This window comes from Schistocerca americana, chromosome 5 (assembly GCF_021461395.2).
Source record: "Schistocerca americana isolate TAMUIC-IGC-003095 chromosome 5, iqSchAmer2.1, whole genome shotgun sequence".
Classification (NCBI taxonomy): Eukaryota; Metazoa; Arthropoda; class Insecta; order Orthoptera; family Acrididae; genus Schistocerca; species Schistocerca americana.
The window spans coordinates 204,231,594-204,246,746 of record NC_060123.1 but is presented as its reverse complement, the minus strand read 5'-3'; the positions used below and the strand labels follow the sequence as shown (position 1 = coordinate 204,246,746).

General features: G+C 37.4%; 1 protein-coding gene across 1 annotated transcript in view; it reads right to left on the bottom strand.

Moving 5' to 3' along the window:
* The window catches only part of LOC124616263 (putative phosphoenolpyruvate synthase), a 317,495-nt gene that overhangs the window by 12,444 nt on the left and 289,898 nt on the right, over positions 1–15,153 (bottom strand). The window contains exon 27 of the mRNA XM_047144567.1: positions 11,037–11,111. Within this exon, the coding sequence (XP_047000523.1) occupies positions 11,037–11,111 (75 nt within the window). The remainder of the gene's footprint in view (positions 1–11,036; positions 11,112–15,153) is intronic.

Genomic DNA, 15,153 nt, shown 5'->3' with positions numbered 1-15,153 from the left:
AACTAAGTGAACGCAAAGGGAGGGGCACTCACTTTTTCTTAACAGTGTGGGGACACCAGCATGAGTAACGCCTCTGACTAAAGGACATACATGGCTGCGTGGAATATCTGGATGGACTCCAGAGAAGTCAGTTCAGTTTATAAACCTGTACTGTTCACAAGTGCTCCATGTCATGTTATGAGGATAAATCAACATTGTCACACCTCCTTTATTGGTATGATCCCTGGATGATCCCCATTTGAACTCTTCCGTCGGGAGGGTGAACTTGGAGTTGGAGTGGCTACTTAGGACGGATATAGGGTCCCATACTGGTTTGATTCCTGTGGATGCTATCAATAGGTGGGACTACACTAGGCATGGTCTTCAACTCAATAGGAAAGGGAAAGGAAAACTGTCTGGGTTGATTGCAGAAAACTTACGGGGGGACACTGTCACAAGTGGTAAAATATCAGTGGTCACAGGTGTCAGAGGGATGCCTTTTTTAGGATAGGGAAGGGGGAAAGAAAACGAGTTTTAAGAGAGATTGGCAGACACACTCAGTTTGAAAAAACAGATGAACAGGAGTCAGATTTTAGCACACAGCCTCCATTTAAACAATGTTTCACAGAAAGTAATCAGAAACTGCCAGTTCATCTTCACCAAAGCAGTTATAATCCCATTAGTATGTAGTATCAGTTACCTTTATTACACCAGAACATTCCGGGACTCAGAAATAAAGTTGATGAACTACTCATTTGTATTGATGAAATGAATTCATCTAACCAAATTGACATAATCTACCTCTCAGAACATCAAGTGACCACTGGTATAGATATGTTAGACATTTCAGGATTTAAGCTAGCATCCTACTTCTGCAGAGTAGATATGGATGGAGGAGGAGTTGCCACATTTATTAAAAACCGCCATAAATTCAAGAACATTGACATTAATAAATTCTGTTTAGAGCAGCATCTAGAAGCATGTGCAACAGAAGTAGAGTTCCGTAACAGATCCTATATAATAGTAACTATTTACCGAGCACCTGCAGGGAATTATAATCTATTCATAAATCATCTAGAAGCTCTTTTGGGTTATTTAATAGGAAGAAACAAAGAAATTTTGATTGCTGGTGACTTTAATACAGATTTTCTAATGCAATCTTCTAGTAAACATTTACTGTGGTTAGTAATGTTGTCTTTCAATAAAACTCACTCTGTAAAATTTCCAACTAGGAACACTAAATCCTCAAGGACAGCCAATGATAAAATTTTTGGACAAATCAAAGGAACAAAATCATATCATAAAACCTGTAATAAATGGACTATCAGATCATGACATGCAGCTCCTTGTTTTAGATGTAAACTGTAAGCAGATTATCAAGACTGCTAAATCTGAGTACAAGAGAGTAGCCAACCAAACAAAAATTGAGTATTTTAGAAAACTGCTCAAAGACATGAACTGGAAAGATGTCTATAGTGCTCATGACATGTATGAAAAATATAACACATTCATGAACAATGTCAGTACCATGTTTGAAAACTGCTTTCCTCTAAAAGTTACTCAAATTAGACAGAAATCTATAATAAAACCATGGATTACACAAGGAATAAAGATTTCCTGTAGGACAAAAAGGAAAATGTATCTGTCAACCAAGAATAGCTCCAATGCTGATGATTTAGCTAAATACAAGGAATACTGTAGAATATTAAAAAAAGTAATTCAGACATCTAAACAAATGCACTACATCTAAACAAATGCATTATGAGAAGAAGATAGCAATGTCAGGGAACAAAATAAAAACAATATGGGATATAGTGAAAGAGGAGACTGGTAGAACCAGAAAGGAACGGGAGCAAATAGCGTTAAGGGTAGATGACACATTAGTAACCGATGGGCATAGTGTGGCAAATCTATTTAACAAGTACTTTACATCCATTACTGACAGAATAGGATTGTCCGGATCAGTAAATAATGGCCTTGAACATCTGAAACTAGCCTTTACAAATAGCTTCAGGTACATGAATATGTCACTCACTTCATCAAAAGAAATAACTTCCATAATAAAATCTTTAAAAACAAAGCATTCTAGTGGGTACGATGAAATATCAACAAAGTTAATTAAGGCATGTTCTTGTGAGTTTAGTACAATTCTAAGTTACTTGTGTAACCAGTCAATTATAACTGGGACATTTCCTGACGGGCTAAAATATGCAGATGTTAGGCCTCTATTCAAGAAAGGGGATAAAGAGATACCATCAAATACAGACCAATTTCACTTTTGCCAGCATTCTCAAAAATTTTAGAAAAAGTAATCTACAGGCAGCTTCTCAACCATCTGATGACAAATAACATATTATCAAGAACACAGTTTGGATTTCTGAAGGGTTTCGATATCGAGAAGGCTATTTACACCTACAGTGAAAATGTACTTAATTCATTAAATAACAAATTACAAGCAGCAGGTATTTTCTGTGATTTGTCAAAGGCATTTGATTGTGTGAACCACAACATCCTTTTAAATAAATTAGAATTCTATGGTGTCACAGGCAGTGCTGCAAAATGGTTCAAGTCACATCTCGCTAACAGGAAACAAAGGGTGTCAGTGCAAGGGACTAGTGAATTAAGTCATCAGTCATTATTAGAATGGGAAGAAATAAAATATGGTGTCCCACAAGGATCCATCTTAGGGCCATTGCTTTTTCTTGTGTACATTAATGATCTCTCATCAGTTGCACTGCCAGAAGCAGAGTTCGTTTTGTTTGCAGATGACACAATTATTGCAATAAATAGTATGTCTGTCGAGTGTAGTTCTAGAAAGATCTGCGAATGATATTTTCATGGATATTAATAAATGGTTTAAAGCCAACTCACTGACATTAAACTTTGAAAAGACTCACTATATGCAATTCAGAACCTATATGAGGTTTCCACCCAGCATATGCATAAAGTATGAAGAAGAGCAGATAGAATAGGTTGACAGTCTTAAATTCCTGGGATTATAAATTGATAATAAATTCAGTTGGGAGGAGCACACCACATAACTGCAGAAATGCCTTAACAAATCTGTATTTGAAATTCGAGTGTTAGCTGACATAGGCGATATAAAAATGAAAAATCTTGCATACTTTGCCTTCTTTCATTCCATTATGTCATATGGTAAATATTTTGGGGTAACTCTTCACGTCAAACAAAAGTTTTCAGAGTCCAAAAGTGTGTAATACATATTATTTGTGGAATAAATTCATGGACGTCCTGTAGTAACCTCTTCAAAGAACTCTCAGTATATATACTCCTTAATGAAATTTGTCCTAAATAATATATCTCTTTTTCCAACAAAGAGCTCAGTTCATACATACAATACTAGGAACAAAAATGATGTGCACAAGGACTTAAAAGCACTTAATTTAGTTCAAAAAGGGGTCCACTACTCAGGAACACTTATCTTCAATAATTTGCCAGCAAACATAAAAAATTTAGTTACAAATAAAGATCAGTTTAAAAGGAGCCTGAAAGACTTACTAGTGGCTAACTCCTTCTACCCCATTGACGAATTTTTTAATAGAAACAAATGATGTATTGTATATATTCATATTAGTATTGTTATTTCAGCTCTTTTTTTAAAAAAAGGACATGTTCCACATCCACAAGGATCTCCTCAGCACAGATCTATGGAACAAAAAACTAATCTAATCTAACCTAATAGGAAAATCTTCTGGATTGCTGACTGTGACAACTGCTTAATGTGATGGGGAGACATTTCCTTCCCTATCATGATAATTTGCAGTAACACTTGTTGACACTAGGTCAGACATCAGTACAGTACCAAAGGGTAAAAATGCACCACTATCTAGCTCAAGACCCTACTGTCAATCACTTGCTGGAAATTACTTGCTTATCACTGTGCACGACACCACAAACTGTACCTTGGAACTATGCTTGGATGAACATTTTCCATGGACCTTCTTCATTACAGACATAAGTGAACCAGTGGTAGAAATTAAAATCCCTGTGGTACTTTTGCCCTCAATTGGATTTAAAAAATGCAGCACTATTATATCATGACACTGGATGACTCATCCGAGGAGCCTTCACCCCAACATGCCCACGTCCACTGTAAACTCCTTCATGCCCTGGTGGGCGTCAGCACAACAATGTCATATACTCTAATGCACTAAAACAGTATGTTATGATGGTAGAGAACCTAATGATGACACATCAGCTTTATTTGGACACCTGCAAAGCACTGGACGCACTTTGCACTGGAAATGCAGCACTACATCAATGTAAACATGATGTGCCTGCTCCACTTGCACACGTGAACAATGCATCACACAGCTGATGTCACAACTACTCACTCTGGCTGACCATGCCTCACTGTCACTATGACCCCCAACTGTGCAGCCAAAGACCCTGGGCACACTGTACTGAACACAGGTCACTATGGCGCACTCTGCCCTGTCCCTCAGCACATCAAATGCGTGTACCATAATCCCACCTAACCAGTCATGAGTGAAAGTTAAACAATGCACCATCCGTAATGTTACTGTGCATGATATTCTCATGACTCCGGGGCTGCCAGTCTATCACAAAGCATGCAGGCTGCCAATGGAATAATTATGGGCCACAAAAGCATTGGTCGATGAACTTTTACAATCATGAATGGTCCATTATTTAGACAAGCTCATGGGCTTGCTCAATAAAACTTGCACTGAAAAAGAAGGGTTCTGTGAAACTCTGGAGTGATTACAGAATTCTCAGTGCTTGAACAATCCACAACAGTTATCCGGTTCCAAACTCAAGACTTTACACACCGTCTTGTGGGTGACACTATTTTCAGCGATATTGACTGCAGAAAAGCTTACATCCAAATACCTATGAGCCAGGATAACATCTCTAAGACTGCAATAATCACACCATTCGGAATTTTTGAGTTCTTTTCAAGAATTACATGCTAAGGAATACAGCTCAAACTTGGCAGCAGTTCACTGAAAGACTTCTCTTCAAATTTGACTTAAGTTATGATTACCTGGACGAAATCTTAATATTTTCTGCAAGCCCTCATGATAACAAATGACATCTTGAACTAAAGTGTTTGTATAAAAGAGGATAAATCACAATTCCAGGAAGCTGAATTGTTCTTTACTGGACACATACTACATGCCATAGGGATCAACCCACCTCAGAATGAATTGAAAACACTGAGTAGTTACCTCCCCCACAGAGTTACCATGACCTACAACGCGTTCTAAGCATTGTAAATTTTTACCAGTGTCTTCTATCACAGGTTGCAGTAATACAAGCACAGGCTGCATTAATACAAGCTCCTCTCACTGACACTCTCGCTAGACCAAATATGCACGGAAAAAGAAAATAAGTGTACAAACAAAAAGCAGGAAGTGTTCATATGAGCCAAAGACTGCCTCTCAAAAGTGATCACTTTGGCCCATCCAGTACCCAATTCACAGCAGACTGCCACAACAGATGCTAGTCATTCACGCATCTGAGTGGTTTTATAGTTGTGATAGGTGAAAGCACAGCTGCTTTGCTTCTTTTCAAAAAGTATCACAGTCTCACAGTTTACATGGTTACTCACCATCTATGGGGCAGTCAAATATTTTAAAGAAGATATTGAAGAAACCCATGTCATTGTCTATTAGATCACAAGCCACTCACAGATGGCATACGGTACCCCTCAAAAGACATTAGTCCTTGTCGCTTCCATCACCTCAGCCTTATTGTGCAATATTAGATTAGATTAGATTTACTTTCATTCCAATTGATCCGTAGTGAGGAGGTCCTCCAGGATGTGGAACATGTCAGAAAAACAACAATACATGACAAACATTTACAACTAAAACAAATGAGCTAATGTAGCCTTCCACAGGTCCCAAGTGGAATGATCGTCATTTTTTAATGAACACTATATGAAAGAGTAATTTTACAGATACTAATGCACTGAATTTAAAATAAAAAAGTTTTATATTTATTTATAAGGTAATAAACATGTAATACAACTACTATAATACTTATTTACAATGAACACATTACTGCACTGAAATGGTGCAGATGTTAGATTGTACTTACACACAGACAGATGTCCATCATCTACATGGTGCTGGCTGACAACAGTTGCAGACACTCAGTCGTGGATCAATGTTATTTCTCTACAACTAGATTATAACAAACTAGCGGAAGAGTGGAACCATGGCATAACCATTATGGACTTACTTAACAGGGATTCCACCAGTCTCTGCATGCTGCATGGAGTGGTAGACAGTCCCTGTGACTAACGTTCAAATACTATGTGAAGTATCTGAGAACAAAATCCAGCCACTGGTACACACATCCACATGCTGCATGATTTTCGAATAATGACACAACTTGAAGCACACAGGGGTTAGGCCAATAGTAAGGCTTGTCACTGAATGTTTCATTTTGTTGAACATTAAACATGACTGTAGCGTTTGGGCATAAGCTTTACTGGCATGCCAGTGCAGCACAGTTAGCCTCCATGTACAAACTCAACTAGGACACTTTGATATGCCACACTCTCTTTTTCGGCATGTGTACATAGACCTCATTGGTTTTCCTCCAGAATTGATAGATTATAGATACTTACCATCAATTATTGACAGAGTCTCTTGTTGGGTGGAAGTAGTAACAATTAAACACTTTACACCAAAGTCAACTTCTAGTGTGTTGATACTTGGATAGCTCGATTCAGCTGCCCTGAAATGATAATGATATACCAGGGAAGATAGTTTGAGTCCACACTATTTGAGGCACTCTGCAATCTCTATGGGATTATGCGTGATCATATGACTATGTACCAACCTTAGAGTAACAGATTTGTGGAGTGGTGGCACACAGCTCTACAAGGTGCACTCATGCATCATAGAGGACTGTGGATGGAAGCCTTGCCACAGCTGCCACTAGATGTTTGTACATCATTCAAGGAAAACTTACATGGATCACTAGCATATGACTTATATGCTGAGCCATTCACATTCCGAGCAGAGTTTGCTCTACCCACACAGCCCCTTGATGCAAAAGATTGACCAGCACTGGTCCAGATAGTGAAGAGCCACATCAATGACAAGAGTGTACCACCACCTACCTTGCATGCCAAACGAAAAGTTTTTGTACACACAGTGGTGAGCAATTGCGAATTTGTGATGCTAGGGGACGATACAATCCAGCCATCTTTACAGCCACCCTCTTCAGGCCTGTATAAAGTGGTAAAATGTGCCACACACAATTTGGCATTTTGTTCAACAGAAAAGGAATCTGCATGAACACACAGCTGCGGACACAGCTGCATTTGACATGGGCCCAGAAGATGACATATATGGTTATTTACTGTTTGACCTGCATATGCCTAATTCAGACTCTGAGGTGCCAGTCATCATCAAACTCGATGTGAGATACTTTGATCCAGAGAACACATGTGCAAAGTTTGCTGACAATAATCTGATAATGGATTCCTGCCTTGACAACTGTGTGACTGATAAAGGACCAATTGCCCGACAACTTACACACACACACACACACACACACACACACACACACACACACACACACACACATCAGTTATCTACAAATGTTGACTATGCTGTCACATACTTACTATGACAGAGCCAACAGAACCACAGTACAGATAAACAAAAATCGGTATGCTCGCCCCCCACCAGTCTCCTCAACCTTTGGCACCATATCATCTATACAGCACAAATGTTATTGGCCAGTCCACAATGAAAAACAGTCCAACTGTTCCCAGCTTTGCAGCCAGCCATGGCATATTTGGTTACTTGCATCACATTGGGTTGGCACTCGAAATGTCCAGCCATGCCCCACTCAACAACTGGCCATAACACAGCTGCCAGCCATGTGCATCTGTGCATGTTCCACCTCCTCAATGACACCCACCTAGCACTACTCCACATTTCGAGGGCGGGGAGGGGGATGGGTGTCTGTGGGTACACCAACGTGAGTAACCAGCATGAGAAACACCTCTGACCAGTGGACACACACAATTGACTGAGATATATGGGTGGACTCCATAGAAGTTAGTTTGATTTAGAACATTGTACTGTGCAGATGTGCTGTATCCTGTGTTATGAAAATAAAGCAGAATCGTCACACTAATGTGTCATCTCTCTTGCTGGTATGATTCCTGCTACCAAACAGCTTTTCTTAAGTAAATGGTGAGTTTCAAAATTCATTTGTGGGAACTGAATTAATTAATAGTGTAATTAATTATTTGATCTTTTTCTTGAGGAAAGTCATTTTCCTTCATAGGCTGTTATTATTTTTGAAATCAATATTTAGTTCATGATTTTGCTATTTGCTAATTTCATCCCCTTAGGCATTTTCAAGATACCTTATTTGTGTCACAGTGAAAAACTGTAGTCATATAATATTTTATCTTCCATCTAATGGTGTCCTTAATAAAGGTTTCTTATGATCATGATGGTCATGGGCACAACTGTTACAGATGTGAATTCCTTTTGCAAAATGAGAAAAGTGGAACAATTATGCAAAGTGCTTAAACTTTAGAGGTGAATATTTTGGAAAAGAATAAAATAATTAGTACAAAAGTTTTTTTTTCATTGAAAGAAAATTTAAACGTAGCGTTCATATGAGTGTTTACTGTCACTAAAAACAAAATGTGAAAATTAGATACACATAACACAGAAAGATTAACTTATAAAGGGTTCCCCTCTTGCAGCTAGTATGGGTAGTAACTATGGATAATACTTTGAGGAAACAGTACTTCATGTCACCCCTCTTAAGCTGAAGGCTTTCTGTCATTACAGTAAAAAAAAAGAAGAAGAAGAAGAAGAAGAAAATAACTATCCTCTGTTAGCACACTAGTGAAAACTAAACTATACAATTAAAAAGGAAAGTGGCTGGAACCTTGCACAAGCTATGAACTGAAAGCACTTTTGGAAGGAGAAGAACTTATAAAATGAAACTTCAGTCAATAAATATAGAAAACAGTTCTATTTAAGTAGCTGTGAAGACACCAGTGCTAACTTATGGAACCAAATCTTCCATCATCTGACAAAACAATTTAGGGGGCATCTAGCTATTCAGAGAATAAAATATTATGAAAAGGAATGTTGTTACTCACCTTATAGCAGACATGCTACATCACAGATAGGCACACCAAAAAGACTGCCACAATATAAGCTTTCAACCAGCAAGGCCTTTATCGAAAATAGACAACACACACACACACACACACACACACACACACACACACAAATGCAACTCACACAAACATGACTGCAGCCTCTGGCAGTTGAAGCCACTCTGCGAGCAATAGCAGCAGTACATCATGGGAGTGGCAACTGGGTGTGGATAAGTAGGAGGCTTGGGCAGGGAGGGGGAGGGGTGGCAGGGTAGGGGTGGGGGTCAGTGAAGTGCTGCTAGGGAGTGTGCAAGGTCGAGATGGAGAGACAGTAGGGCAGCTAGGTGCAGTCGGGAGGTTAGACAGTGGACAGGGGAGAGGTGGGGGGGGGGGGGGGGGCAGCAGAAAAGGAGAGAAGTAAAAAGACTGGATGCTTTGGAAGAATGAGAGCTGTGTATTGCTGGAATGGGAGCAAGAAAGGGGCTAGATGGGTGACAAAAATGACTAACGAAGGTTGAGGTCAGGAAGGTTACGGGAACGTATGATATATTGCAGGGAGAGTTCCCCACCTCTGCAATTCAGAAAACATATGGCACAGCCTGCCCTCCATCTATCCTCCTGACAGCACCTAGCTGCCCTACCCTTTCTCCACCTTTTTCTTGCACGGCACACTAAACTTTGAGTATTCTACCAACAGCATCTGTGTGGGTCAGCCACCACAGGCTGCCTGCCGTGGACCAGATGACTTGTGGACACAGCACGGCATCCACCACACCATCTACCAGAGCCCTCCTCTTTATAAGTCCAGTGCAGCAGGCACTTGCCCTCATATGGTACTCATGCTTACTGTCAGTAACTGCTTGTATCAGTATGTGGATTGTTTCTATGTTTGTGTCTATGTTTTCAGCTGTTGTCTGTTTGTATGTGGAAGAAGAATAAACTTTGGTTCATTGTGGTCATGCTGTTGTCGTGTCTTACAGTAAAATACACAAAAAGTCACAGTGAGAGTCAGTCAACTCATACAAATATCTGGTTGTAGCAATTTGTGTAGAGATGAAATAGAATGATCACATAGGCTGTCATGAGTAAGATAGATGGTAGACTTCTTATCATTAGTAGATTACTGTGAAAATGCAGTCAGTCTACAAAGAAGATGCTTACAAAACACTAGTGCGACGATCTAGAATACTGAGTAAGGGTGTGGCAACTATAACAAATAGGACAAACAGGGGATACTGAATGGATACAAAGAGGGGCAGCATGAATGGTTAATGATCTGTTTGACTCATGGGAGAATGCCACAGAAATGCTGAAAAACTTGAACTGGCACATACCTGACACCAACTACCCATTGAAAGCCCACTTACAAAGATTCAAGTCTCAGTATTCAGTGAGAAAAAGTTTAAAGTGGCAGAAAGATAGTCACAAGTCAGATATGGAGAAAGGAGGGTATGAGAATGGAAATGTCATATTAAACAAATATGAACAGCAACAAAGAGATTTGAATGCAGAAGCAAGTAATTTAAATGAAGTACCCAGATTCATTCTTATTCCCTCTCCATACAATTAAGTTTATACAGCAAAAATACCACAGAAAAATCCTGCATTGGCACTAAGTGTTTCTGGAAACTGTCCAAAAGCTGGTGGGTTCACATTATCAGTGCACACAGTTGCTGAATGGAAGTAAATGTCCATCTTTTACAGTATAACAAAGTAAGTTACAAAAAGAGTTACATACACATTATAATAAGTGGAGCATTTTTAGACAGACTACTAATAATACAGTGTGTTAAATAATATGTAGGTATCAGACATTGACCCATATTTTTTAACTGAATATTTTAAACAGGAATAGTAAGGGAAGGTATGCATATGGGACTGGAAACAATGATAACCATCCATAAATTGGAAAAACATTTTTTACCTGTTTTGAACAGTTTGGTAGCATTCTGAACACCAACAATGCAAGGCAAGCCATATTCTCTTGCTATGACAGCTCCTGAAATAATAATTATAGAAACTCTTAAACATGAAACATAATCACCAGAAATTACACCTCCATTACAGATAAAGGTCATTATTTGGAAAAATAGTTGCATTGTCTATAGTTTTTTGGGTTAATCAAAAAGAAGTGATCCAATAAAATTTAAGTTGGATGCGTGACCATTTTTAAATATTTTGGTTGTTTTACATGTGATTGCCCTATAGTTGAGAAGTTCAAAACAGTTTTTTTTAAAAAAAGCTTACCTTGCACCCTTACTGAATGGCAGCCACGTTTATTAGTAAGTGCATGAGGGTTTTTCAATTTGTAGACATTAGCGTTATTGAATATCTCTGCATTGGGTTAAGTTACAACACTGCAGTTGACATGATTGCTTTTAGGAAAGTCTTCTCTAGAACATTGTTTATTACCCAAAATACCTTAAACTCAAAATTACCAATCCAAATGACCTCCAAAGTTTGCTATGGAAAATTTAGAAAAAAATTCAATTTTTTAGACCCAAAAAGAAGAACAGAGAAGTGATTTATCAGAGAGTATTTTTTCTCTAGGTAGATATTATAAACTACTAGCCTTATATAGAGCAATTACATTGACAAATGTGTCCTTAATTTTTTATAAATTTTGGATATTTGAAAATCTTAATTTTTTGTAAAGTTTGGGGCTCATATTCTTTGGTAGGACTGACTACAAAAGTTTTTTGCACATTTTATACACCTATATGATAGCAAAGTACTGTAAAAAATTGTAACATTGATATCTGACTGTGAACGAAGATATGAATTTTTGAAAATGAGGAAATACAGTACTTCACATTACACTAAAATTGATCTTATAGCTGTTGCCTAATTCACTTGTGATATTGGTTACATTTAATCAATTGTCATTGAAGTTGAGGTAATTAATTATATGCAAAAATTTAAAAAAATACTGAATTAAACACTTATATTATCTTGAAAAATATAAAATAAATATTTTCAGTTAACATACTCTGGAGATGTGGTGCTTCCTAATTGTGGTGGTGTTTTTTTAAGAACACTTATTTCTTCAGACAGCTTTTGTGATATAGAATAGAATCTCCCAGTTGCTGTGGTAAGTTCAAGCACTGACAGCTTCGTTAATATGTTTCTCATTGGTATCCAAACTTTGTCACTAGTAGATTTCTTAAATGACTTTCTTGGGTCAGCAAGGTGGTAAAAATGCACAAAAACATCATTGTTTCCAAACTTATTCTTTCAATCTGTGCAATTCACTGTTGTTCATCATATACAAATGCCATTATGTAATTCAATGTTATAGACAGAGATGTAATTTTACTGACACAATGATCCTTGTAAGTTTTGTTTTCTGATGTTACATAGCATCAAACTAAGTTTTCTGTGATGCCAAGGAATTTGTGGGATCTCTTGTTCCTTTTATTGCTATATAGTTTTCAAATCTACTTTGAAGGGTTGTTATGATACGAAGAATACCTCTTGTTTCTAGATGAGAAAATAGGGGATGTCTTTAATGTTATACATGCAAAAGCCATACATGTCCTCTATTGTAAGGATTTGGTCTGTGGTCATTCTTTGTAGGCTGGATTTACTCACTTCATGTTTTGTTGTATCTTCTACACCATCACATACATTTTTACCATGGCAAGAGGAGGAAAATGCCATTGACCTCCACCCCAAAATATACTTTGTAGTTGCAAAGATTTGAAAAGTTTTTTTTCTTCCTTTATTGACTACCAGTTCCATCTGAAAAGTATATGAGCCTCTCATATACTTTACATGAGATGTTATAGTTGTAGGTAAAGCAAATGGTAGAAAACAGTTCAAGTTTGTGGACCATATCAGGTTAGACTAAAGGTCTCTTGCCTAGATTGTGCATACACAAAGAAGTGTGGCACAAATAGCCATAGGTTTTTGTCTGATGAGAGAGCATAACAGATTTGCTGAAAAATAATACTGGCAGGCACTCAAATAAATTTGTTGTATAACTTCTAACATTATGAGCAGTATGACCAATATAAAAATTAATCAAAGAATGAGAGGTTTAGCTGAGTGATGTGTGGCTACCAAGTTGCAATGTAGTGGCCGAGCCAGGTCAGTAGGTGTGAGCTGTAGAGTGCTCCAAGTCACTATAGATAACAGAGTGAGGAAATGGGGTAGATATTTAATGAGCTGGTCAACAGAAACCACCTGGAAATTCCACAGTGGCAAGGCTAAACTAAATCACCACATGGTTATGGACACAAAGCATAAGCCAAGATTCTGATTGTGTTAAAATTAAATATTCACTACAAACACAAATCAGTTCCAGACAAGCTACAAAAAATCTGAGAACAGTGCTGAAATTGCAATAAAAAGAAGAATTCAGTAAAATTACTACCATATTCATACAACAAATGTTGAGTAAATTATTGACATTTATGCGTAAAATTTCTTGTGACAACATTAACATAAACATAGTACATGTGCATACATCACACAGATGGAAATATCATGATGCCAGCCATAAAATGACTACATTTATGTAATGGGTTAACACCAGCTTATAAATGTTACAAAGAAATTGTTTAATAATAGTAAACATTGTGCCAACCCAAAGATTTCTCGACAGATGCATAAAAGATTAGTGTTAACATGAACAGTTTGTCCTGTTATCCCAATTTGTTTACATGCATTTAACAGAAAATTTTGGTAATCTTAATACTGTAAGATGATAATTTGACTACAGTTGTTCTGCATGGCCATTATGAATAGACATGAACTTGATTAGGTTCCTGCAGTTCTTATTTATAGTGTACAATATTTAATTAAAAACATGATGTTTGCTATGCCTAAAATTAAACACTGTAGTATCAGGATGAAAATGCATTGTAAATGTATATCCCATATTTTCAAATGAATACATGTTAAATGATTTATGAGTGTATTCCAATGGTGGTCTAGAATGTAAAAGCTTAGAGTTTTCAAACAGGTGAGGAGTGAGAGGCTCATGTTCTTTTTTTGACAATCACTGCTGGCTGGGTAAGGTTATCAGTGAGGCTGAGTGGCCAGACAGCCATATGTGTTCAGATGTGTTCAATGTTAGGAATATTTCAATGTGCACTGATTTACGGCTTAGGCATTTTTCCAGTGTAACAGTTTGGGACACAGAGAATATTTGAACACTTTGTGCTAGTATAGATATCGGTGTTTGCACTTAGCTGTGGTGAATTGATTACTGCATAAAGATGTTGATGAATTTATTGAGTATTAGGAGTTTATTCAGTGTTGTTGAGTTTGGTGCACTGCACAAAGCTTTTGGCTTACATTAGCCACTGCCTGCAAATGCTGTGTTTGCTCTGCTAGGCCAATTATTTCTGATCTTCACACACTGTATCAATGTGTGCATTTATATTTCGAGTTGTAAAGTCTCTCTGTAAAACAGTAGTAGATAACATAAGTTTGTTTTTGCAACAACAAAAAAATGATAATTTCTGACCTTCGTTATTTATATCAGTGTGTGCACTTATGTATGTTAACTAAACCATTGTACATGTGAACTAAAATCTATGACAATGTTCCAAAGCTGATTGTTATATGGACAGCAAATAAACAAATATTTAATTTGTTTCACTACATGTAATATTAGCTTCTGTAAGACCACCTTTCAAAGTAACTTGTGTTTAAATTTGGGTAAACTGGTAAGGGACATTTCAGTGCAGCAACTATGTATATTCTTCCACTCTCTATATATTAATCCTTTATGCATCATGATGTTGTAATTACAGCTAGAAAACATAGAGGCATTGGAGGTACAGTTCATACACACATTTTGTGTTGTTCTACTGTAAGCAAGAAACTGAGGGAATGAAATAATTAGGGCAGACAGACATTTTAATAAGAACATCAGAATGCAATGAAGTGTGAATGCACTAGAAGAAATAAGGTATTTTTTCAACATAATAAAGGTTGTACCCTTGTAGCACTTTAGGGGAACAAATCAGGAAGTGTGGTTGTGAAATTCTTACATATTCTCTCTAGAGTTCAGATATAAACCCTTTTCATTA